The following is a 24,885-nucleotide window of genomic DNA, read 5'->3' on the forward strand; positions in this document are numbered from 1 at the left end:
TTCACCCTCCTACCCGCAGCGGAGGCAGCACCAAAACATCAGAGAAACAACGCACACGCACACAGTCTCTCTCCTTCCATCTCTGAGGCACTGGAAAAATCCCGACCTACATTCACACGCCTTTCTGAGCTGCTTTACCGCAGTGCGCTGAGTTTAGAGCAAAGAGAATTAAATGACAGAGTTGACTAATTAAGTAAACAGCGATGGTACTAAATGATTAAAGGTTTTTCTGCCATCCATGTTGTCAATCAAAGAATCTCAGGAGATGTACTTATTAATATTTCTATCTATTTGTGTTACCCCTACAAAATTAGAGTAAAATAACAGAGGAAATTTTTGCATGGCTACCACAATCTAAAAATGGACAAATTTTTCATTTAAAATCAGTCTTTTTGCACTGCCTAGAGGCCCTTTGACACCCAGTGTGAAACAAACAAATTGTCAACGAGATTGAAGATTGAAGCCAATAACTGTCTGTACAACAGGGGGTGAAAACACTTATCATTTGATCTTTTAGTAGATTAGTAGACCTTTCAAATGTTGTTTTTTGGGCTTTATAGTTGTGCCAAACATTAACATTTGATGTGAAAATGGGTTTGTTTTAAATGTTTAATAGATATCTGCAAAACTGATTGCATCCACATGTGGACAGAAGCATAGCCTCAGCAATAGAAGGCATTTTGAAACATATTATTTATTGATTTATTTAGTCATTTATAATTTAGTGATTCATCTGCAATGTACAGTACATGCTATGACTCTTAATGGAGCAGTACAATCAGAGAGTCATTTTAAAAGCCATTATTTAAATCAGTAGCATCCATGGAAGTGCAGAAAATGCCTCACCTCACACAGGAGCAGTAGAGATCGTGCAGGCCTACAGAGTGGCTAATAGCGAGGCACTCCAGTATAGATCTCTGAACTCCATCAACAGGCTGCAGAAAATGAGAAGAAGGACTGACTCTTGATATTCACACCTCATCTCAGACACTTTAGCGGATCAATAGCCTGAAACCTGCCATGAGCTAATATACAGTTTAGAGTTCAGCTGTCTGAGCTTGTGTTTAATTACATTTCATATAAACTAAATCACACTTAAGAACTTCCTGAAAGCTACAGTCTGCCAAATTTCTTCAAAAATTACTATTAAAAAGCACCTGATTACCAGTACCAAGTTGTTACAAATCACACAGTTGTTGGTCAGTTCCATACAATACTATAGAAGAGTATTGGTAAATTTAATAATAATTTTGTATGCTTCCAAACTCAAGCTTAGTGCTTTATTGTCAAATCTGTATAAAAATGAAATAAACAAGAAATGAACATGTAATATTATTAGTAACTGCACATATTAAAACAAAACAATAGCAATTTTATGATTAAATTATCTATTATCTGTAGAACTTGGTGGCGCTGGTGCCACTGCTCTCAAATATTAGTCTGGAGCCCTGCCCTGAATTATGGACATAATTATAGAGTTAGTTGTTAACTGTTTGTAGATGAAATGAGATTTGCGTATTTACAAGATTATATCCATATAGTGTGAGCAATTTTGAGTCAGTCTAATGCTGTCAATCGATTAATCGCGATTAATCGCATCCAAATAGTTTGTTTACATAATACGTGTGTGTCTGTGCTATATATTTCTCAAATATATACATATATGTGTGCTGTGTATATAAATATACACAGTACACACACATAATTTATGTAAACACAAACTTTTATTTTGAATGCAATTAATCGCGATTAATCGATTTGACAGCAGTATCTGTTACTCAATTGTTCTTGTTTTGCTATATATTATCGTATTATGTTTGCATGTATTTTTTTGAGTTTGAGTTTTCAAAATACAATTTGTTTTTAACTATTGTTATAATAACTATTGTTATTGGAAAAAAAAACAACAAAAAACAAAAAGGAATGCGTTATTTGCTATAAAACTAAGCAAATAATTGAATAAATGTAATGTTTTCAATCAAGTGTGGTCATCACATCAAAGAATCAAAGAATGACAAAATGTTTCACACAAAAATAAAAAGCAGCACAACATTGATAACAATGGGAAATGTTTCTTGAGCACCAAATCAGCACATAACAATTTCTGAAGAATCACGTGACACTAAAGACTAGTGTAATGGCTGCTGAAAATTCAGCTTTACCATCACAGAAATAAAATAAATTTTCTTTCAAAAACGAAAAAAAAAAATATATATATAGGTTCAAGCGCTTAAGGCATTTAAGCACATAAGGAAATGTCATTATATATTATTAAGCAAGGCTGTAACCACTTAATCAATGATTTAAATAGCATTTTTGGCAAATCCCAGTAATTTACCATAGAAATATATTTTGTAACGTGTATGACTGTTATAGCGACGCCTGTGGTCCGATCTCCTTAAAACTTTGCATGCTTGTTTAGAATCACTGGTCACATGAGCTCAGCCGGTTTTGTGAAGTTTTGAGTTTTCCTTTAGGCTTTATAGAATTTGAGGTACATTTGAACAGGCCCCTATTCAAAACAACCCCATTAAATCCTCCCAAAGGGTAAATTTCAACATTTTTGTTTTGATAATTATTGATCTAGAGAGTCCAGAGTCCTGTTTTTTTTCCAGATTAAGCGAAAAACCTAGGACTAGTTCACAAAAGTAGATTTTTTACATATTCTCAATCATTTAACAAACGATTTGATTGACAGCAGTGGTTCTAGAAGCAAAGTTGTCTGAAATGAGGAGTTCTATCATATGATAAGAATATTGCGTGTATGTGCGAAAAAACACATCATGTACAATCATTTACGCCCTTGAAAAATGCAGTATCGCCCCTCAGTGGCTGATTTCTTTCAAATTTCTCACAGACCTTTGGGGCCGTGAGTCAAACAGGCACCCTGAGTTTCTTTCCTATCGGCCTCCGTTAACCTTGTCTATTAGGTGCTTAAAATTCATTGGCCAACGGCAATGATGTTTTTTCTGAGATACGCAAATGTCCTTATAGACACTTGTGGCACTTTGGACCAAGGCCGTGCACAGCGATTTTCATGTTGCTAGGAGAAATGGTTGCATAGGTATAGCCATTTTTATGTTTTTTGTCCCTCTTATTGCACCACCAAGTGGCCAAGCTCCACGATTTTTGTCCTGTGACCTCATATTGAGCTCTTACAAAGTGTTCTAAGTGTTCTGAGTTTGGCAAAGATATCTCATTCCACCAAAAGTGGCGCGTCCCTTTCAAACGTTTTGGCAGCCCTTTGCGACAACGAGTCGAAAGTTCAACAACTTCTTTTTTCTTTTTAAATTATTGATATTCACTCTCCAGAGAATCTTCCTGCAGTGGTTTCGATTGGGCGAAAACCTAGGACTACTGCGCAAAAGTAGGTTTTTCAAAAAATCCAAAATACAGGTTCGCGATCGTTCATGAGCCAAGGATTCCAACGACATAAGACACTGAAACCGTGACTGATGGTTTAGGAGTTATGAGCAATTTCGTACTTTTTTGTTCACTATAGCGCCCCCGTTGGGCCAACTGAGGCAAGCCTTGGTGATGTTGTAGGTGGTGTGAGTACTACCATCCCTCCAAGTTTTAAGTCTCTATGATTTACAGTTTGGTCTGCACAATCAGTTTTATGTGGAGATGGCTGATCCTTGGCCATTCTAACAATTACAATAGGGTTTCTGCACTATGCGTTTGAGCCCCTAAACATTTTAGCAACTCCAAATCTTTGAATAGTACATCAAAAGTATTATGCATTTCTGTAGAGGGAAAACTAAGAGGGAGTAAATGCATTCCTCTTTCATCTCTGCGTAGGATGAAAATACTGGCTGAAAGGACACAAATTAGAATGGTCTTAAAGCATTCTTGAAAGGTGGGTGTGAGAATGACAGACTCACAAGCACAAACAAAACTGCTCTTCACGAATTGTGAGAGGGCTGTCAAACACAATGCCTCCTCACTTACGCCGCCTCCCGCTACTGCTTTTGTATCAGAGAGCTTATGTTCATGACAAATCTGCACTTGCTGTGTAAACATGGCGTGAGTCTGCTGCAGTGCTTCTATTCTAATAGAAGTAGAAAGACGTTACACCCATATCTGAGAAACATAAATGGGAGGAATCCTTGTCTGGAGCCACACCAGAGGGATAAGGCCATGTACTTTTGGCTGACAAATTAAATGCTCTACAAAACCTGAACCAATGCCCAGACTTTACTCGCGCCCAAATACAAATCACATAATGTGTCCCTAAAGGCTAATAAACGACAAGATAATAGTACTATTGGCGCTACCTAACAACAGACTCACTGCTTAACAGGACTATTTACACTCCTCGCCTCTAATAGACTGATTGTGTGTGTCGTGACCCCATCCTCTCTCTTACCTTGGGGAAAAAGCGGCAATAGTCCCGAGTTAGGACCATCTCGGCCACGTCTTTCAGACCCTCCAGGCCCAACATGTCTGCTGCTAACACAACCTGACTGAAATCACAGACAAACACACACACATCTTGACATTTCTGTGATATCTGACTAAAGCCATTGCATTTTTTGCACTTACCACACTGAAAGAAAGGAAATGTCACTACAGAGGGTATTTACCTGACATTTGTTCCTGGTGGGAAGTCTAGGATGGCACCGTACATGAAATGAAGAAGAATCTCCATTTCATCTGGACCAAGTCTGATTAAAAAAAAAAAAAAAAAAAAACCAAAAAAACAAAGCAACATTCAGATTATTTGAAATTTTGCCAAGTGAACATGCAAAGAAGGTTAAACGCCCCTTACAAAAAAAAAAAAAAAAAAAAAAAAAAAAAAAGGTAAAACAGCGATGTAGGGCGATTTTGAAGTTGGAAGAGAAAATGAGATGGTAGTTTTCGACATACCCTAACTGTCTTGACCCGGAATACACAGAGTTTACTCAGAGCTAGACAAGATGAGCATTTGAGGTTAAAAAGTGTATAAATTGTAATTATTTTGAATTTAGAAAATAACCAATTGTTTCGCTAGATAAGACCCTTTTTCCTTGGCTGGGATCGTTTAGAGCCCTTTGAAGCTGCATTTAAAGGAGAAGTCCACTTCCAGAACAAAAAAAATTACAGATAATGTACTTACCCCCTTGTCATTCAAGATGTTCATGTCTTTCTTTCTTCAGTCGTAAAAAAAAATTATGTTTTTTGAGGAAAACATTTCAGGATTTTTCTCCATATAATGGACTGATGTGGTGCCGCGAGTTTAAACTTATAAAATGCAGTTTAAATACAGCTTCAAACGATCCCAAATGCAGTTGTAAACGATCCCAGCCAAGGAAGAAGGGTCTTATCTAGTAAAACGATTGTTTTTTTTTTTTTTTCATTAAAAAATACAATTTAAATACTTTTTAATCTCAAACGCTTTTCTTGTCTTGTTCTGTCTGAACTCTGTGTATTCTGGTTCAAGACAATTAGGGTATGTTGAAAAACTCCAATTGTATTTTCTCCCTTAACTTCAAAAATCATTTCAAAATCACCCTACATTGCTGCAGAAGTACAGACCCAGTCTTTGCAAAGTGAACATGCAATGAAGATCAAACACCCTTAACAAAAAAGGTAAAACAGTGATATAGAATGATTTTGAAGTTGAGGGAGAACATGAGATGGGAGTTTTTCGACATACCCTAACTGTCATAAACCCTTCTTCCTCGACTGGGATCATTTGAAGCCGAATTTAAACTGCATTTTGGAAGTTCAAACTCGGGGCACCATATCAGTCCATTATATGGAGAAAAATCCTGAAATGTTTTCCTCAAAAAACACAATTTCTTTACAACTGAAGAAAGAAAGACATAAACATCTTGGATGAAAAGCGGCTGAGTAAATTATCTGTAAATTCTTGTTCTGAAAATGAACTTCTCCTTTAACAAAATACAAAAGACAATTATTTTTCCAGAAACTGTCACAGAGTTCAGAAAAACAGCAACTAGTATTATATTCTCCTGTTCTTTGACCATTTACAGTAAAAGCTAAGTGTGGTTTTGGAATAAAATCAGCTCTGATTTCATACATGGACTAAAATCCACAAAAGTCTCATTTTAATAAACATCATGGATTGAACTGCCTGACATGAAACACTAGTATCCTGGTTTTCCCAGACTGAGCTATGAATAATTGATAGCTGGTAGACTGGAAGATCCCCATCAGGTAGAAGGCTGTCTGAGAACTGTCTGAGATCACACACATGACCTCTCAACTTAAAGGGATAGTTCACCCAAAAATGAAAATTGAGTCATAAATTACTCACCGGTGGTTCAACTTTACGAGAATACAAACTCTTGTGATACTCTCTCGTGGTACTCTCGTGAATGCACGTTGAAGGGTGACACACAATAGAAGAAATTGTTGAATAAAGTTTTTTTTTTTTCTTTGCACACAAAAAGCATTCTCGTAGCTTCATAAAATTAAGGTTGAACCAATGATGTCACATGGACCATTTTAACAATGTCCTTACTACCTTTCTGGACCTTGAACGTGTCAGTTGAGTTGCTGTATATGCAGGGTCAGAAATCTCTCAGATTTCATCAAAAATATCTTAATTTTGTTCTGAAGATGAATGAAGGTTTTATGGGTTTGGAACAACACGAGGGTGAGTAATTAATGACAGAATTTTCATTTTTGAGTGAACTATCCCTTTAACACTTACCGTCTTAAAGGAGAAGTTCACTTCCAGAACAAAAATTTACAGATAATTTACTCACCCCTTTGTCATCCAAGATGTTTGTGTTTTTCTTTCTTCAGGAAAAAAAATCATATAGTGGACTTCAATGGTGCCCCAAGATTGAACTTCCAAAATGTAGTTTAAATGCAGCTTCAACGAGCTCTAAATGATCCCAGCCGAGGAAGAAGATCTTACCTAGCGAAATGATCTGTAATTTTCGAAACAAACTGACATTTTATATCATTTAACCTCAAACGCTTGTCTTGTCTAAGTCAGTTTTGTCCGGTTCAATATGGTCAATACAGTTAGGGTATACTGAAAAACTCTCATCTCGTTTTCTTCCCCAATTTCAAAATCATCCTACATCGCTACAGAAGTACCGACCCAGTGTTTACAAAGTGAACACACAAATATCAAACGCCTCTTATAAAAAAGAAAAAAAAAAAGTATCGATGTAGGGCAATTTTGACGTTGAAGAAAAAAACGAGATTGTTCAACTGGCTGTACAGTACCCTTTACACATACTTTACATTCTAAGCATGACACAGTATTTGATATTTGTATTTGTACTACACTGCAGTCATTTATCCAGTGTTGATGGGTGTCCTGCATAACCTACCCCTGCAGAGTGATACACTGACGCAAACTCTCCATCCAGCTGCCACATAACATCGCCCGGAAATACTCTGAGCGCGCACATAGAATGGCCCTGTGGGAGAGAAGAAACACACATACACACAGACAACGTCAGCTTCCCATATCACTCACACACGCTTCACGCCACATTACCCCAGGTCGATATTTGTAAAGCAGCCCCAGGAAATGTATGTGCATGTGTGTATTTGTGTGAATTATTTACTAACTGATATGCTTGGGCATGTATGAAAAAAAAAAATGAAGAAATTAAAGAAGACTTCATGATGAAATTGGGGAATAGAGATGTAATGATTCATTTCAGTATTATTTTAGAAAATGCTGATGACTGTGGCTTTGTCTCAAAACTTCAAAGAGCTGGTTTCAGGTTTTACGTTGCCCAGAAGATAAAAAAAAAACAAAGAAATCGTTTAAAATGATAGTTCAAACGTTCCAAGTTGTGGAAAAATGAGTACACCCCTCACATTCCAGCAACGTTTTTCGTATATCTTCTTAAGGAACAATACTATAGAAATGAAACTTGGATATATTTTGGAGTAGTCAATGTGCAGCTTGTATAGCAGTATATATTTACTGTCCCCTGCAAATAACTCAACATACAGCCATTGTCGTCAAAATAGCTGGCAACAAAAGTGAGTACAACCTTAGTGATAACAGCATACGTCATTTAACCATGCAAAGCCACAGGTCCTATTCATCATGTTCATGTTTTTGTCTGCTTGATAGGACCATACAGAGTTGTGTATCTTGTATTAGAGCAGTTAAAATTCAGTTCTCTCAAACTGACCACTGAATGTTCAACAAGGCACCTCACAGCAAAGAACTCTGAAGATTTGAGAATTAGAATTGTTGCTCTCCACAAAGATTGCCTAGGCTATAAGAGGTTCAGTAACAACCTGAAACTGAGTTACAGTACTGTGGCCAAGGTCATACAGAGGTTTTCCAAAACAGGCTCTATTCGTAATAGGCCTCACAAGGGTCGATCAACGAAGTTGAGTGCTCGTTCTGTGCGTCAGGTGCAGAACCTGGCTTTAAAAAACAGATGCATGAGTGCTGCCAGCATTGCTTTAGAGGTTGCAGAAGTAGAAGGTCCGCTTGTCAGTGCTTAGACCATACGCTGCACACTGCAACAAGTCGGTTTGCATTGGCGTCATCCGAAAAGGAAGTCTCTTCTGAAGCTGGCTTACAAGAAAGCCTGCAAACAGTTTGCTGAAGACAACCTGTCCAAGAGTGTGAATTACTGGAACCATGTCCTATGGTCTGATGAGACTAAGATAAACTTGTTTGGCTCAGATGGTGTCTAGTATGTGTGGTGATGCCCTGGTGAGGAATACTAAGAAAATTGTGTCTTTCCTACAGTCAAGCATGGTGGTGGTAGCATCATGGTCTGGGGCTGCATAAGTGCTGCTGGTACTGGGGAGCTGCGGTTCATTGAGGGAAACATGGATTCCATTATGTACTGTACATTTCTAAAGCAGAACATGATGCCTTCCCTTCAGAAACTGGGCCGAACAGCAGTTTTCCAACATGATAATGATCCCAAACACACCACCAATATGGCAACTGCCTTGCTGGGGAAGGGGCAGGTGAAGGTGATCTGACCTACTGATCAACTATGGGCCATCCTCAAGCGGAAGGTTGAGAAACACCATGTGTCTAACATCCAGCAGCTCCATGATGAGGGTTTGAAGAGGATCCCAGCAACAACCTGTGCAGCTCTGGTGAATTCCATGCGCAGAATGATTAAGGCAGTGCTAGATAAAAATGGTTTGACACAAAATACTGACACTTTGGACAAAGTTTTGACAAGTTCATTAAGGGTGTACTCACTTTTGTTGCCAGCTGTTTTGACAATAATAGCTGCATGTTATTTTTAGATGAATAGATCCAGACAAAAAAGGTCCAAATATCCAATGCGAACGTTTCACATTTTCTTTGAGATCAAGTGTGCATGTTCGTGAAGAATGGCATAAACTATTAATAAAAATCTAACCAGTTTATGAGGCAGCAGGCTTGTGTTATCAAACTTCATTTCCCATCATCCTCCACAGCAACACATAAATGATAAAATTCATAAATAATGCATAAATTACACACTTAATGCACATCCTTCGCTCTTCATTTGATGCACCAAATCATAATTACGATTTCTGAAGCCATAAGTAGGCACTTCCCTGAAGACGGCATTAGATACAGCTGGTGACACTTCATATGCTCTACAATCTACATTCTGCTCTTTTATGTCCCACATCTTCTTCCTCACAGTCGTTCTTTATCTCTCTCTCAGCCAACAATCCTATTATTCTCCATCTGTCATAAACATTCACTATAAATAGACTCTTTTTTTTCTAATGTTTCACTTGCTCCTGGTCTCCTCTCAGAACAAACTGCAGCTCTTACAGTGATGACTGAAGGAGGCTAAAAATATCGCTTTTAAATTTTTTTTTGCCTTGGCCAATTTTGGCCTCACTTGATCAAATAGATTGTGGCAGCGATGGATCTATTTCAGAAGAAGCTTCTCCAATTGTTGTCCATTTCGTTCATTTGTCAGACAGCCCTCAGATGTGCACTCCACTCTATTCCTTTTTCACAGCTTGATATCTATTCCAGTGAAATGATAAAACAAAACCCCAATTCGTAGAACTTCTACTGTGGGTTCTATTTACTGCTTACAGTGCCTTGCGAAAGTATTCATACCTACACTCTACACTCACATTTTAACACCTTTGTAAATTTATTAAAAATAAAACACTGAAATAAGTACATTGCAAAAGTATTCAGCTCAGTTGAAGCATTTACAGCATTTTTCTAAGTTTTGCATATCTCTCAAGCTCTGTCAGCTTGGATAGGGGCAGACGCACATTTTCAGGTTTCTCTAGAAATGTTTGATTGGGTTCAAGCCCAGGCTCTGGCTGGGCCACTTAACTACATTCACAGAGTAGTCTATAAGCCACTCCTGCTGGGGTCATTATCCTGTTGGAAGATGAACATTCTGCCCAGTTTGAGGTTTTGAATGCTCTGGACTAGGCTTTTATTAAGGATATCTCAATATTTAACTGTGTTGAGCTTTTCTTCTACTCTGATGAGTCCTTCAGTCCCTGCCACTGAAAAACAGCCCCACAGCATGAGGTTGCTACCAGCATACTTTACTTTTGGGATGGTACTCCGCAGGTGATGAGCAGTGTTTGGTTTCCTTCAAACATTAGGCTTGGAATTGAGGTTCATCAGAACAGAGAATCTTGTTTCTCACAATATGAGAGTTCTTTAGATGCTTTGTTGCAAATCCAAGTGGGGTTTTTTTATGTGTCTTCACTGAGGAGAGGATTGAGTTTGGCCACACTGCCATAAAGCCCAGATCCGTGGAGTGTTGCAGTGATGTTTGTGCTTCTGTAAGTTTCTTGCATTGGCATATATGATCATGGAGCTCAACTACAGTGAACATCAGCTTCTTGGTCACCAGTCTAACTAAGGCCCTTCTCCATCAGTTGCTCAGTTTGGCCAGGAGGTCAGCTCTGCGAAGAGTCCTAATAGTTCCAAACTTCTTCCATTATGGACAAAGGAGGCACCATGCTTCTGTGAACCTTCAATGCAGCAGAATTTTTTTTTCTGAATTCTTCGCCAGATCTGTGCCTTGACACAATCCTGTCTCAAGCTCTACCGGCAGTTATTTTGACCTCAGGGCTTGCTTTTTGCTCTGATATGAATTTTCAGCTGTTAGACCTTTTATTGAGAGGTGTGTGCCTTTCCAGTCATACTCATTCAAATGAATTTTCTACAGGTTAACTCCACTCAAAGTGTAATAACATCTTCAAGCAATATGAATTTGTCCGAGCAAAATTTCAAGTGTCTCAGAGAAGGGAATGAATACTTATGCAATGGAATCATTTCAGTTTTTTATTTCTAATAAATTTGCAAAGTTGTTACAAACCTGTTTTGTGCTTTGTCATTATGGTGTATGGAGTGTAGATTGATGTGGGGGGGAAAGTAATTTAAAGCAGTTTAATATAAGAATGAAGGGGTATGAATTACTTTCACAAGACACTGTACATCAGGGCGAATTAAAATCCTGAAAGTGTCACACTCAAAGTGGAAATATTACTACTGGACCAATGGCAATCAACCGGTATAACTGATGATATACACATTTACACAACTGTCAACAACTGTGGATGACACTCTCAAATTAGATATGTCACATGTTTAACTGGCTAATTAGATTTATTATTCCCTCTAAAATGATTTAAGTTGTTTTATGTGAAAAAATAGCAATTCAATTTGCCAGGGAAACAATTTTTGGACATTTCTAATTGTAATGTTGTCATTTTAGTTGCAAATTAGAAAAATAATAATAAATTATTTATTTGAAACTGTCATTTTTAATTACTTTTACACGGTCTATTTAATATTCATAAGCTAGCCATGCATGAAAGTTAAGCACTTAACTGGGTAATAAGATTTATTGCTCCCTCTAAAATATTAATCAATAGTATTACATAACAACACAAAAACAGCAATTAAAATTTTCAAAGAAATTATTTAAATAATTTCTAATTGTAATGTTATTCATTTATTTTCAGATTAGACATATCCATATTATTAATTAATTTACTCTAAAAAAGTCATTTTAAATTATTTGCACAAGGTCTATTTAATATTCATAAGCTAGTCATGCGTGAATTTCCAACAAGCACATGTGCGCAAACCCCACTAATTATTTAAAACAAAGTTATACTTACGCACCTGCTTTATAGTGATTTATTGCTGGTTGTATAGCATTTCATTATGAATGTGTGTGTCTGTAAGACGCACATATGTGTGCGCTGAAAGATCATCCTCATCTCCTGGGAAATGTTTGGACAGATGAGGGAGGGTTGATGAAAGTGAATGGGAGATGAGACAGGGATTAGCAGTGCTGTTTTGTTGTGTGTATCCTGCAGTGAGACTGACAGATCTGCAGCAGTCACCTCAAGCCTGACATACTGATCAGGACTGCAGACGTCTTTCTCCATCCATACAACCCAAACCCGCAGAGACGCTGCTCCCGGCCGATGATGAGGGAGAGCCTGTTGCTATAGTAACAGGTCATGGCAACTGCTCTAACCTCTGCAGCACCAAACAAAGGTGCTAACGAGACACTCAATGACAGGAAACTACACAGATATAACAGTGTTGGACAGTAATTCATCATCTGAACATGACCTGTGTTGCACAAGCATACCTTTAGAGATGAATCACTACAGATTAGTGTGCTGTAGGCAAAATATGATGTTTTGTATATTGGTTTTCAATGCTAGACTAGACTAAGTTAGTAAAACTGTTTCCTTCTGATTAGCTTCACCTTTACTGCTACATGAAGGAGTAAACTGTAACTGTCTGCCACCTTCTGGGCATTTACGATTTAGCAACATTGAAGGATTTTGGAAGGATCCCGTGTTATCCAAGATGTTCATGCCTTTCTTTCTTCAGATAAAAAGAAAGTGTTTTTGAGGAAAACACTGAGGATTTTTCTCCATATAATGAATGGGTTATAGGTCCAAACTGCAGTTTCAATGCAGCTTCAATAGACTCTACACCAGTGACACTCAATTCCACTCCTTGGGTACCACTGCTCTTCCTTATTTAACGCACCTGATTCAGATCATCAAATCAATAAGAGGGAGATCTATGAAGTGAACCGAGGGCATCAGATAAGAGAGACAAAAAAAAAAAAAAAAAAAAAAAAAAATGTAAAGAGCAGTGGTACCCCAGGACTGGAACTAAAAACCACTGCTCTACACAATCCTAGTTGAAGAATAAGGATCTTGTCTAGCAAAGCGACTGGTCACTTCCTAAATAAATTAAATCATAATGTATATACTTTTTAACCACAAATGCTCATCTTGCACTAGCTCTGCGATGCGTGTCTATAACGCAATTATGTTGGAAAGGTCATGTGTGGTAAGTTCTGTGTACTTCAGCTCAAAAAGGTAGGGTGGTGCAAAAAACTTCATCTCATTTTCTCCTCAAACTTCAAAATTGCCCAACATTTTTTGGTAAAACATGTTTGACTTTCTTTTACGGATGGCTCGATACCATAATTTTGGCTTCGGTACGATACCAGAATGTGATACCTCGGTATCAATACTAAATCGTTACCATAGTTAACCAAAAACCAGCCTCAAAAGACACGTGATCTGAAAACACTTTAGTAAGTAATGTTAACATACTAAACATGTATTAGTTCATTTATCATTTTTAACTAATTATTGAACTACATTAATAAGTGCTGTAATACTGTTAGGTCAGCTTACCTAATGAATTTTAACAAAGTTTGCTTTACTGTAAAGTGTTATTCTAATAGTCAAAGTATTGATTATTATCTCTCTCTCTGATTGTTTTCAGATTTCAGACACAGAGAAAGAAAGAGCATTAAATATAAATCTCTCTCGCTCTCTCGGCTCCTTCACATTACTGATACTAAAATTAATACAGCAAAACTCTTGCTTCATTCAAATTCAATTAATATTTGACTGTTTGAAATGCAAGTGCAAATATCATGTGACCAAAGCTATACTGGTTCTAGCATGTCACACACGCACATTTGAGCTTTTGTGTTTACTCTGTATCACATCTTAGGTATGTACGTTGATCAGTTCTGAATAAAAGTTCATTTAACTGAATTTATGAATGATGAATGATGCACTCACCTGTCAATCTCTAAATTTGCATTAAAGATCAGAATAAGTAAGTGACAAATGGCAAATGCTTGGTAAATGATTTGATGTATTGCCTCCTATATGCAAAATAACATCATATTTCACTTCTACTGTTGTCTTTATTTATCAGTTTCGAGCGTGTTTATGGAGTTTCATCTGTTTGATGATCCATCAGATTGCTCGGTTGTCACATTTATCTGTTTTGCAGCAATTTGGGAAGCAACAGGTGAACTCGGAACAGCAGCGTATTAAATACAGAATTGATCAAAATGATAGTATCAAACCAATTGAAAAAATATATACCAGTATTTTTCCACTACCAGTATACCGCAAATCCCTACTTTCTTTGCACGTTCGCTTTGTAAACACTGGGTCGGTACTTCCAGTACACATCACATGTGTTTTTTCCAACGTGACTATGTAATACACGAAGTCCTGGATGCAGAGCTAGTGCAAGACGAAGTATAAAAAAAGTAAAAAGTATATACATTTTTATTATTTTTTAAAAAATCGTTTTGCTAGAAGTTAACTATACGGAGAAAAATCCTGGAATGTTTTCCTCAAAAACCTTAATTTCTTTTTGAATGAAGAAAGAAAGACATGAACATCTTGGATGATATGGGGGTTAATTATCAGGAAATTTTAATTCTGGAGTCGACTAATCCTTTAAATAGCTCCACTTAAGTTAGAGCATCTAGCAGTGCACTGATTAAAAATTAGTGATTTACAAGATCAGGTATTGGCTGATATTAAAGATTTTTTTTTCTATTAGTATAAAGCTATATTGCATATACATTTACTGATAATTTGTGTATGCTAATTTTACCTACATTTTTATGTTATGTTACTGTTAGCTCACTTTTAGCTCACATTTTTGCCTTTATTATTATAGGACAGTATTAGGCCCAAAACTATTCACATTGGTAAATAAATGCATAGATATGCAATAAGCATTCGTACTCCTAAACAGTCTAGTGGAAGAATTTGCGTGCAGGAGGTTTTCGGTTCTAATCCACCTCCGTCTTTTTTTCCCCCTTATTAAAATCAGAGATGTTCATCAGTAATCATATATGCAGAGCAGGGACACAATTTGTGCTTTGTTTTGTGATTTAACCGGAATAAATAGATAGTCTCTGCAACATTTAAGCAATAGATTGAAGCGCAGGTGTGGGAGACTGTGGAAGAGTCACAAGAGAATGTTCTGTCACTAAAAACATTGTAGCGAATATTCAGCATGATTTTAAAAACAACAGACTCCAGCGCTAAATCGCAGCTTATTTAACAGAAACGGATGTCATGTATGTTTCAGCTGCATCAGGTACATCCTTGCTGTGAGATGTTTCACAAAAGTAATGGGGACAATATTGACTACAGTGGTGGGGACATGTCCCACCCATAAATTACAATGATTATGATTACTTAAAAATTTCTGTTGAACATAATCTAAAAATGAATCATTATTTTTGATACATTATATTATAAGCGGGACTACCTGTTTGTCTAAAAAATGGTAGACCATGTTTTGGATGTTTGGCAAACTTGTCTGTGAGCCATTTCCATTTGGTGCTGCTAGTTTTTTTCCCCCTTTCTTTCTTTCAATTTTTGCGAGTTTATTAATTTTTGATAGTTTCCTTTAACACTAATAATCTTGCTAACAAGTGTATTCTTTTGGGTGCTGAATCTCTGCATGAAGCACTGACACTATTCTAATGTCACTGGATTTAAGTGAAAAGCCACAGTTGAGCGGTTAATTCTCACAAAAAAGGCTTTCACAAACATAGGAGTTTACCGCATTAACAACCGCACTCTGTAACCAAACTCAAACCCTTATATTTTAAAAACTAACAAGGTCATTTTTGCTAAGCTCTGTTGTGTGAAGAGAACTGGATGACTAGTTTTCTGTAACGTCAAACAGTGCGAGAGAGCCACTCTTTGTTGAATGCAGGTAGAGTAACTTACAAAGTTGTGGATATATAATCTGTTTATCATCTGGAAATTTTTGATTCAGTCACTGAAGCTGTTTGAGTGGGTTTTGTAGTCTCAGTTAAAAGAGAAGTTGACTTCCAGAACAAAAAATTACAGATAATTTACTCACCCCATTGTCATCTAAGATGTTCATGTCTTTCTTTCTTCAGTCAGAAATTATGTTTCTTGAGGAAAACATTTCAGGAATTTTCTCCATATAGTGGACGTCAATAGTGACCCCAAGTTTGAACTTGCAAAATGCAGTTTAAATGCAGCTTCAAAGGGCTCTAAATGATCCCAGCCGATGAAGAAGGGTCTTATCTAGCGAAATGATCATTTTCGAAAAACAAACTGACAATTTATATACTTTTTGAACTCAAATGCTTGTCTTGTCTCGTCTCGTCTCGTCTCTGAGATGCGCGTGCGTAGTCTGTGTAACCCGGGTCAACACAGTTAGGCTATGTCGAAAAACTTGTTTTCTTCTTCAATGTCAAAATCATCCTACATCAAAGGCCGTTTGATCTTCCACTTTGTAAACACTAGGTTGGTACTTCTGCAGCAATGTAGGACGAAATTGAAGTTGGGGAAGAAAACGAAATAGGAGTTTTTCGACATACCAACTGTCTTGACCATATTGAACCGGAAAAAAAATGCAGAGCTCATGCAGACTTAGACAAGATGAGCGTTTGAGGTTAAAAAATACATAAATTGTTAATTTGTTTTGAAAATGACCGATCATTTCGTTAGATAAGACCCTTCTTCCTCGACTGGGATCGTTTAGAGCCATTCGAAGCTGCATTTAAACTACATTTCGGAAGTTCAAACTTCGGGGCACCATTGAAGTCCATTACATGGAGATAATTATTAATTTTTTTCCCCTCAAGAAAACAATTTCTTATCGACTAAAGAAAGAAAGACACAAACATCTTGGATGACAAGGGGGTGAGTAAATTATCTGTAAATTTTTGTTCTGGCAGTGAACTACTCCTTTAATGTGACACATGAACCTGCATCTCGACTTTTGTCAATTCAAATGTAATGAGACTTTACAGAATCATTTACGTTGTCATCGCTGATATTAATTTAATCTCTGTCACTGTGGTTACAACTGATTGTTCCTATTGCACATTCATTCAGGCAGAATTTCAGACACTAATATCTATCAAAAGTGACAGTCTCCAAAAATTGGATTTACTGATGTTATCAAGAACTTTTCAGTTAGAAGTTCTAAAGTCATTTATTTTGAATTTATGTGTACATTAGCACAAATTGAAATGTCTATGTTCTAGTGGCATTTCTACTCTGGTTAAGGAGGCCCACTGCAATGCTGTAGCTCAAAGGTCCTCTGGTTATCTAAAGGCACTCCTACTTGAGCTGCATAAACTTGTGCAAAGCCTAAAGGATCATGCTGTCCAATATGATTTGAGACATTTAAAAAAAACACCTTGTGCTTCAATGGAAAAAAGAAAATTTGACCTTTTTGTAAAGTTACAATGTCACCGATTTGCTTACTTGATCACTATTATTTTAACCATAATTTTTTTTACAAGTTTAATTAAAAATTAATACCAGATATACAAGCAGATACAAGCAAATGACTAAATTTATGCAAGAGCTGCAGAAAGCTGGTCATGATGATTTTACCTGTGTGCTGAAAAGACTCTATCTGCCACCTGGATGCTGATGTCAGACATATCAGCCCTCTGAAACAAAGCCAAAAGATCTGCCCCGAGCCCTGATGCTGGCTCTAAGTGCTCTGAACCTGAAAAACAAACAAAAAATTAAGCAGAATGAGTAACAAGGCCACAACATGTAATGGTGCCTCTTGCTATTCACAAACAGACATTAGCACTAATGCTGATCAGTCAAAAATCATATGATTTCTGGATTAAATCAGATAAACACCTGGAAAAATTGTCCTTACCTGGGTCAGAGCTGACCTGAGAGTCAACATCATGGCTGTCCGCAGTGTTGCCGTTCACTACCAGCGAGTGGCCGTTGTGTATATTTAAGGTGCTATTCTCCTTTACCAGGCACTTGTCTTCTGTGTACACTTTTCTGTTACAGAAAGCAGACCATGTAATATTCTACCAAATACATATTGCACAAGACTGATCTATGGTTTTATTTTACATTTTTAAAGGGGTCATCAGATGCAAAGTTCACTTTTACATGTTGTTTGAACATTAATGTGTGTTGGCAGTGTATGTACAAATCTACTCTATAATGATAAAAATCCATGCAGTGGTTTTTAATTAATCGGTAAAAATAATATCCCCTTTTTCAAATCGAGCCGTTCTTAGATGCAGTGTGGCGTCACACCGACAGAGGCTGCTCCCACGATAGTTGATTGACGTGAGCGTCTTACCTCAGATCAGCTGCAACAGTCCGACCTCCACTGTTTTGATGCCGGAGCATTGATGTAAGTTCGACAAGAATATCTCATATTGAGCGATTGAGGTGTTGTGTTGCTGAATGTAATAATGAACATAGTGGTCGTTATTTACTCCTGACATCTAAACCGCTGAAGATGTATTGGATTATGTTTGTTTGTGAAGGGAATGCGCCTCCTGATCTACATAAATGCGTCTATGAGAATTTGAGAATTTTTAACCAAAGTATATTATAGACTTTTCATTAAGACCCTAAAGAATCATATCAACTTGTGGAAAATGGGCATCCGATGACCCCTTTAAAAGATGGAAAAACACCTGATTTTAATGCAATTATTAATAGTAATAGTGCAGAAAATGCTATTATGTACTGTAAAAAGTCCTTTAGGGCTGCAGGTTCAATCCCCTGCAGGTGGATGACAGGTGTAGCTGCTTCGGTTCCCTGCAGGAGGTGAGGAGCTCGGGCCAGCAGCACCGCCCTGTGGGCTTTCAGCCGAACAGCAGAACCCACACATAGTGTGACGTCAGTCTCCTGCTCCTCTTGCAGCAGCCTGTTAGAAAAGAGATCTTCATCAAAATAACATAAAACCAAATGCAGCAGTCCTGTTACTGGAATAACGTTTTGTCCTTTAACAAACAAACTGCTCAGCACCTCTGCATTTTTGCTGCAATCAGCAAAACACTGCTGAAAGATTTTTTTAAAAATACATCAAGTGTTTTTATGCTATAAGTAGGTGTCAAAATGCAAGTAAAATAGGCAAAAATAATGTAGCATAGTGGTTGAAAATCTGGGCTGAAAACTACAATTCGTTATCTAACACAACCTAACAACAATTTCACTAGAACTACTGTATAAACAGACATATAGTTCTATTCTTAGGTTCTATAGTCTTACAGAAGCCTGTTTCCTTCTAGTAAAGTTGAAAAAATATAAAAAATTCAAACGATGAGATATAAAGTCTCAATTATAAAATAAAGTCTTAATTATGAGAAATAGTCACTCTGTGAGATACAAAGTCACAGCTGTGAAATATCACGCCACAATTACCAAAATTACCTTTTGTTTATTTATTTATTTCTTTTTTTTAAATCTATAGTACTGCAACATAAGTCCAAGAAAGTGGAAAGGTGTAAAAAGTAGGGCTATCAAATGTTTAATCGTGATTAATCGCATGTAAAACAAAAGTTTGTCTCTACATAAAATATTTGTCTGTACTGTGTATATTTATTATCTATATATAAATACACACAGATGCATGTATATATTTAAGAAAAATATGTTATATATTGAAAATATTTTGTTTATATTATATGTAAATATAAATATATGTACATATTTTTAAATTACATACATGTATGTGTGTATTTATATATACATAATTAATATACACAATTCACACACATATTTTATGTAAACACAGACTTCTATTTCGCATGCGATTAATCGCAATTTATCATTTGACAGCCCTAGTAAAAAAGAAAAAAACAAGAAGGAAAAAGAAAGAAAAACTACAAAGACTAACCAGTGATATTGGCAGTAATCTATGCAGCTTGGAAAAAGTAAATTAATATTTCTTGTAACTGCAATATCTCAGCTAATATTATATCTTATTTTAAACTTTACATCTCAGTTACCCATTTTACATGTTACTGAAACAGGCTTTTATTGTGTAGTACCAGGCGGCCCCACTTTACATTAGGTGGTCTTAACTACTATGTACTTACAAATCATTTAGTACAATGTACTTATTGTGTACATACATGTTTTTACATGTAACCTAACAGACTGACTTACTACACATTAAAACACAGCACCACTGATGTGTCTTTACAGAAGACCGTAACTATTAGCTACTAAATATCACATTACTAAGTATCACATATACTGGTGGTACTAAATCTCTTCCTTCAACTTCACATTCACATCAACATCATTGTCAGCATCATTTTGGCATCTTCTGCTGCAGTGCGATGAATTTAGGTGACCCAGAATCCTAAGTAGCCCTAGGCCTTTGTGCTGGGCGTTGATGTGACTGCAGTCCTCTGTCCTCCAATGTAAGCATAGAGAAGAAGTGGAGAAGGGAGCATTTCTATCCTTACTAAAACTGCTGTTTTATTAGTAGTAATTACAGTACAACAGTGTGATGCCACAAATATATTGGAATATAAAAGAGGATACTACCTTTCAACAGTTGGGTGTAAGGAACAGTCTTCATCTCTCAAAGAAACAATACTAGGGGTGCTCCAATATTATGATTCTGGCCAATTCTGATTATTTACAGTACCAGTCAAAAAATGTTTAATGTTTTTAAAGAAGTCTCTTTTGCTCACCAAGCCTCCATTTATTTCTATTTGAATATATTTTAAAATGTAGCTGAATTTTTAGCATCATTACTCAGAAAACATGTATTATTATTATTATTATTATGTTGAAAACAGCTGAGTAGAATTTTTTCAGGCTTCTTTGATTAATAGAAAGTTCAGAAGAACAGCATTTATCTGACATAGAAATCTTTTGTAACATTATAAATGTCTTTATCATCCCCTTAAAGCATCCTCATAATTTCCTTATAAAAAATACTGACTAAAGTTTTTGAATGGTGTAGTATATAATGTTACAAAATCTTTTTACTTCAGATAAATGCTGATCTTTGGATCTTTCTATTCATCAAAGAATCCTGAAAAAATATACTCAACTGTTTTAAAATATTGATTATAATAATAATAATAACAATGAATATTACTTGAACAGCAAATCAGCATATTAGAATGATTTTTAAAGGATCATGTGACACTGAAAACTAGAGTAATGATGCTGAAAATTTAGCTTTGATCAAAATTTAATTTCAATTTATATTCAAACAGAAAAAGAGTTATTTTAAATAGTAAATTATTTCAGAATTTTACTGTACTTTGCTGTACTTTGGATCAAATAAATGCAGGCTTGGTGAGCAGAAGAGACTTCTTCAAAAAACATTACAAATCTTACTGTTCAAATACTTTTGACTGGTAGTGTAGTTAGTAATAATTGTATTATTACTGGCAATAACTAATAAATGCAGAATATTACAATTCAAATACTAAATCTAAAAATAGGAAATAAGAATGCTAAATAAATAATGTAATATAATATTAAATAATATAATATATTGTGTGGTACATATTGTGTATCCATAAACACAAAGTCTACTTTTCTTTAAATGCTGTCTTTTTTAATGCTACACTGGTGAATAGAATTATTTATTTAAAAAAAAATGTCCTGATAATAAATGTTTTGAATAAAAATTACAACAAAATTACATTGTCCAAACTTTTAATTAGTAGATTACTTGTACACATAAAGCAAATGACCAGAGTTTGCATATGAAATCACCAAAGGGAGTGGCATGAGCTGTGCAAACACTAGAGCAGGTTGGCGTGATTTGACTACACTGGTTGCTAAGGGTGCATCGTATAACAACACTGCTATTCCAAGCTCTGACCACTTCAGACAAGTTTTGAAAAAGAATAAAAAAGGTCTTTCATGTTAAAGGTGACAATTACCTGTTCAGATCTTTTGACAGCGCATTTGACAATCGCTTCTTAAGCTGGTTTCTGCATTTGCGCTCTTTAGCTTGGAACTCCCTGGCAGCCTCGGTGGACGACATGTTATTGCCAAACTGCTGAGCCCAAACGTCAGCACATTTCTGGGATGATAAACATCTGATGAGAGGAACAGGAAACACAATTTAGTCTTTAAACCACATCTTTATTATATTTATTCGACAACAATAAATGATGATGATCACTAATTTTATTATTTAATGACACTTTTGTCAAATGTTTTATAACAAACAGTTTTGGTTTAGAAGGGTTATATAAAAATCCTACCCTGTATGGGACAAAATATATTTTTAGTGTGAAAGGTACAGCAATATATATATTCACTGGGAAGAAATCTCTACAATAAATATTATATATAATCTACATGATCTTTTAATTATTTATTATTTGTGTGTACAATTATTTTTTTAATAAACAAAAAGAACTGCTATCCTTAATATTGTTGTCATTATTTGTATTATTTTTATTTTTGTATTATAAGAAGAGTAGCACATCTTAGTCAGATTTTTATTATCATCATACACAATACACCATATTATACCAAAATCCACTTTAATGTTGATAAAGGCTATGATTGGAGGTTAATTCTGAACATAATGTAGAACAATTAATTAAAAGATTAAATATAGTTTAAAGAGGTTAACTTTTCAAGATATTATTGATACTATCACTCTATTTCTGTCTATAGTATACAATAGATACAATTTAATTAGTATTTATATGAAACAATATTTAAAATTCCTTCAAAATGTTTCTGAAACGGTGACAATGCGTTTTTTAACATCTGTTAAAAGTGCTTTGAACGCCAGTTACCAAGTCAGACCTTTGACCACTAGACAACTAAGTTAAACATGGCTCTGCTAACGAGTATTCATTTTAAAAATAAAGTAAATTACTTATTATAAATTATATATAAGACATACATATAAGTCATCTGACTTTAAAAAATAAAAGTCTCGTCAATATTATAAAGCTTAGATGGACAAATCTGATCTCCATTGAATGTTTCTCACTGTTAGCATGATTAGCATTCACACCTTTGAGTTACTATAGCAGAGAGCTATCAAAGCAAGAATGCTTGAATAAACTAGTCATAAAATAATATTTACCCAAAATCTCTCCAATTATCCCACACTGTTGTGCTAAATGTTTCAATACATGGTGTGAATGTGTATTCATTGATTCAGAATGCTAGCCATTAGCCTATAAACTGTCATTAACCAAAAAGAGATAATCTTTCTGTTATTTATACCTATAGGTTTATCTACATTCATCTACAAAAAGAGGAATATTCATATCGCCCTTCAGATGATAAAACCAGACCGCTGAGGTACAATGACATTTCAAAAGCATCAGTGAGGCTGTCGTGTTGTCATTGACAACTGGATGAGAAGACTCACCTCACGCTGTGCACTTCACACTGAACTCCGCGTCATTCTCAAAGTTAAGCATCCGCATCGGCACTTAAATGTCCACAAATGATTCTGATAGCGAAAGTGAATTTTAGCAGTCCACGCGAAACTGACGGCAAACACAACCTTCACAATTTACATGGGGAGTGTTGCTTGGGAGCTGGGAGTATTTCTGTCTTTGTTTTTGCTGCCCTCACACGGTGCAAGGGTGAATTGCATGACATGCAAAGTAGGTGAAGGTTGTCAGGTTAGATTTGGGCCAAATGTAAATGACCGATTTTTTTCAAGTAACAAACCAAATAATAATAATCCCTACAAAACACAGTAGGGTTTCTGGGTTTCTTGAACCCCTAATTATAAATTGAGAAATAATTAAACACCGAAACAAACAATAAAATAGTAAATAATTAAGAAATTTGGACCACGTTTCATGGTGCACTTTGCTTTTTTATTCTAGCCTGTGAAGATGCTCTTTTGTTAACTTCTATTTTTTTCATACAAAAATTTGTCAAGATAACCTTAGATGTTGAGACTAAAAGACTAAAAAATGCTAAGACTAAAAGACCTCAGAGCAAAAATATTCAACAACACCTGAACTGAGGACCATTTGTCAAATGAGTAGGGGTGTAACGGTAGGTGTATTCGTACTGAACCGTCACGGGGCAAATTCCAAATGGAAGTGATCATCCTTATGGAATATTCATTTTTTTAATTTTGAAGAAGTTATATATGTATATATATGAAGAGTTCAGATGCAAAACCAGCTAAATCCATCGGACGTCTTTCTATGTAAGTACCGGTACTTCTGATTGGGCTGAGGCTGGTATTTTACCAGTTTAAAGAAAAAGTATTTGATGGACGTATAATATGTGTTGAGAGCATTCACTCAGTATCATCATCTCATTTTTGACCGAGATGGCTTTTAGCTGGTTTTGCATCTGAACTCTTCATATATATATATATATATATATATATATATATAATTAGTTTTTATATATTATATGGCACATTTTAAAAACTTAAAAAAAATATAAAATGTAGGCCCTGTGTTTATTTGCAACAGTTAAGCTAACAACAATAAAAAGATTAAAACAGCGACATCTTGCGTTGCGTTGTCACAGGAACATGCCAGCTGAAGATAATGAGGGAATCACGTTGCCCCGTTTGCCAAAATGCATTTCTAAAATACATAATGATACGCACGTGGCCTGCTCACTCCAAAGTCTAAACTCCAAGGGTTCTGCTCTTCGAAGGGAGTAGGGCATAAGGATGATCACTTCCATTTGGAATTTGCCCCGTGACGGTTCGGTACGAATAGACGTACCGTTACACCCCTATAAATGAGAATGTTCTTTTCTGCTTTTGATGTCAGTGATTTCATACAAATGCCCAGTTGTTATAGGGAACATTCAAAACATTCAAGTTTTAAAGGATTAGTTCACTTCTAGAACAAAACTGTACAGATTTACTCACCCCCTTGTCATCCA

The 24,885-nt window shown here is 35.9% G+C and overlaps 1 protein-coding gene across 1 annotated transcript in view; it reads right to left on the reverse strand.

Moving 5' to 3' along the window:
• btbd8 (BTB domain containing 8) overlaps positions 1–23,573 on the reverse strand; it is a 41,508-nt gene extending 17,935 nt beyond the window's left edge. The window contains exons 1-9 of the mRNA XM_051112414.1: positions 23,387–23,573; positions 21,927–22,085; positions 18,755–18,934; positions 17,915–18,048; positions 17,635–17,752; positions 7,296–7,385; positions 4,587–4,667; positions 4,370–4,466; positions 847–935 (exon numbers count right to left, since the gene is read on the reverse strand). Coding sequence (XP_050968371.1) covers positions 847–935; positions 4,370–4,466; positions 4,587–4,667; positions 7,296–7,385; positions 17,635–17,752; positions 17,915–18,048; positions 18,755–18,934; positions 21,927–22,030 — 893 coding nt within the window. The 5' untranslated portion in view covers positions 22,031–22,085; positions 23,387–23,573. The remainder of the gene's footprint in view (positions 1–846; positions 936–4,369; positions 4,467–4,586; positions 4,668–7,295; positions 7,386–17,634; positions 17,753–17,914; positions 18,049–18,754; positions 18,935–21,926; positions 22,086–23,386) is intronic.
• Between the last annotated feature and the right edge of the window lie 1,312 nt (positions 23,574–24,885).

Source organism: Labeo rohita, chromosome 6 (assembly GCF_022985175.1).
Source record: "Labeo rohita strain BAU-BD-2019 chromosome 6, IGBB_LRoh.1.0, whole genome shotgun sequence".
NCBI lineage: Eukaryota > Metazoa > Chordata > Actinopteri > Cypriniformes > Cyprinidae > Labeo > Labeo rohita.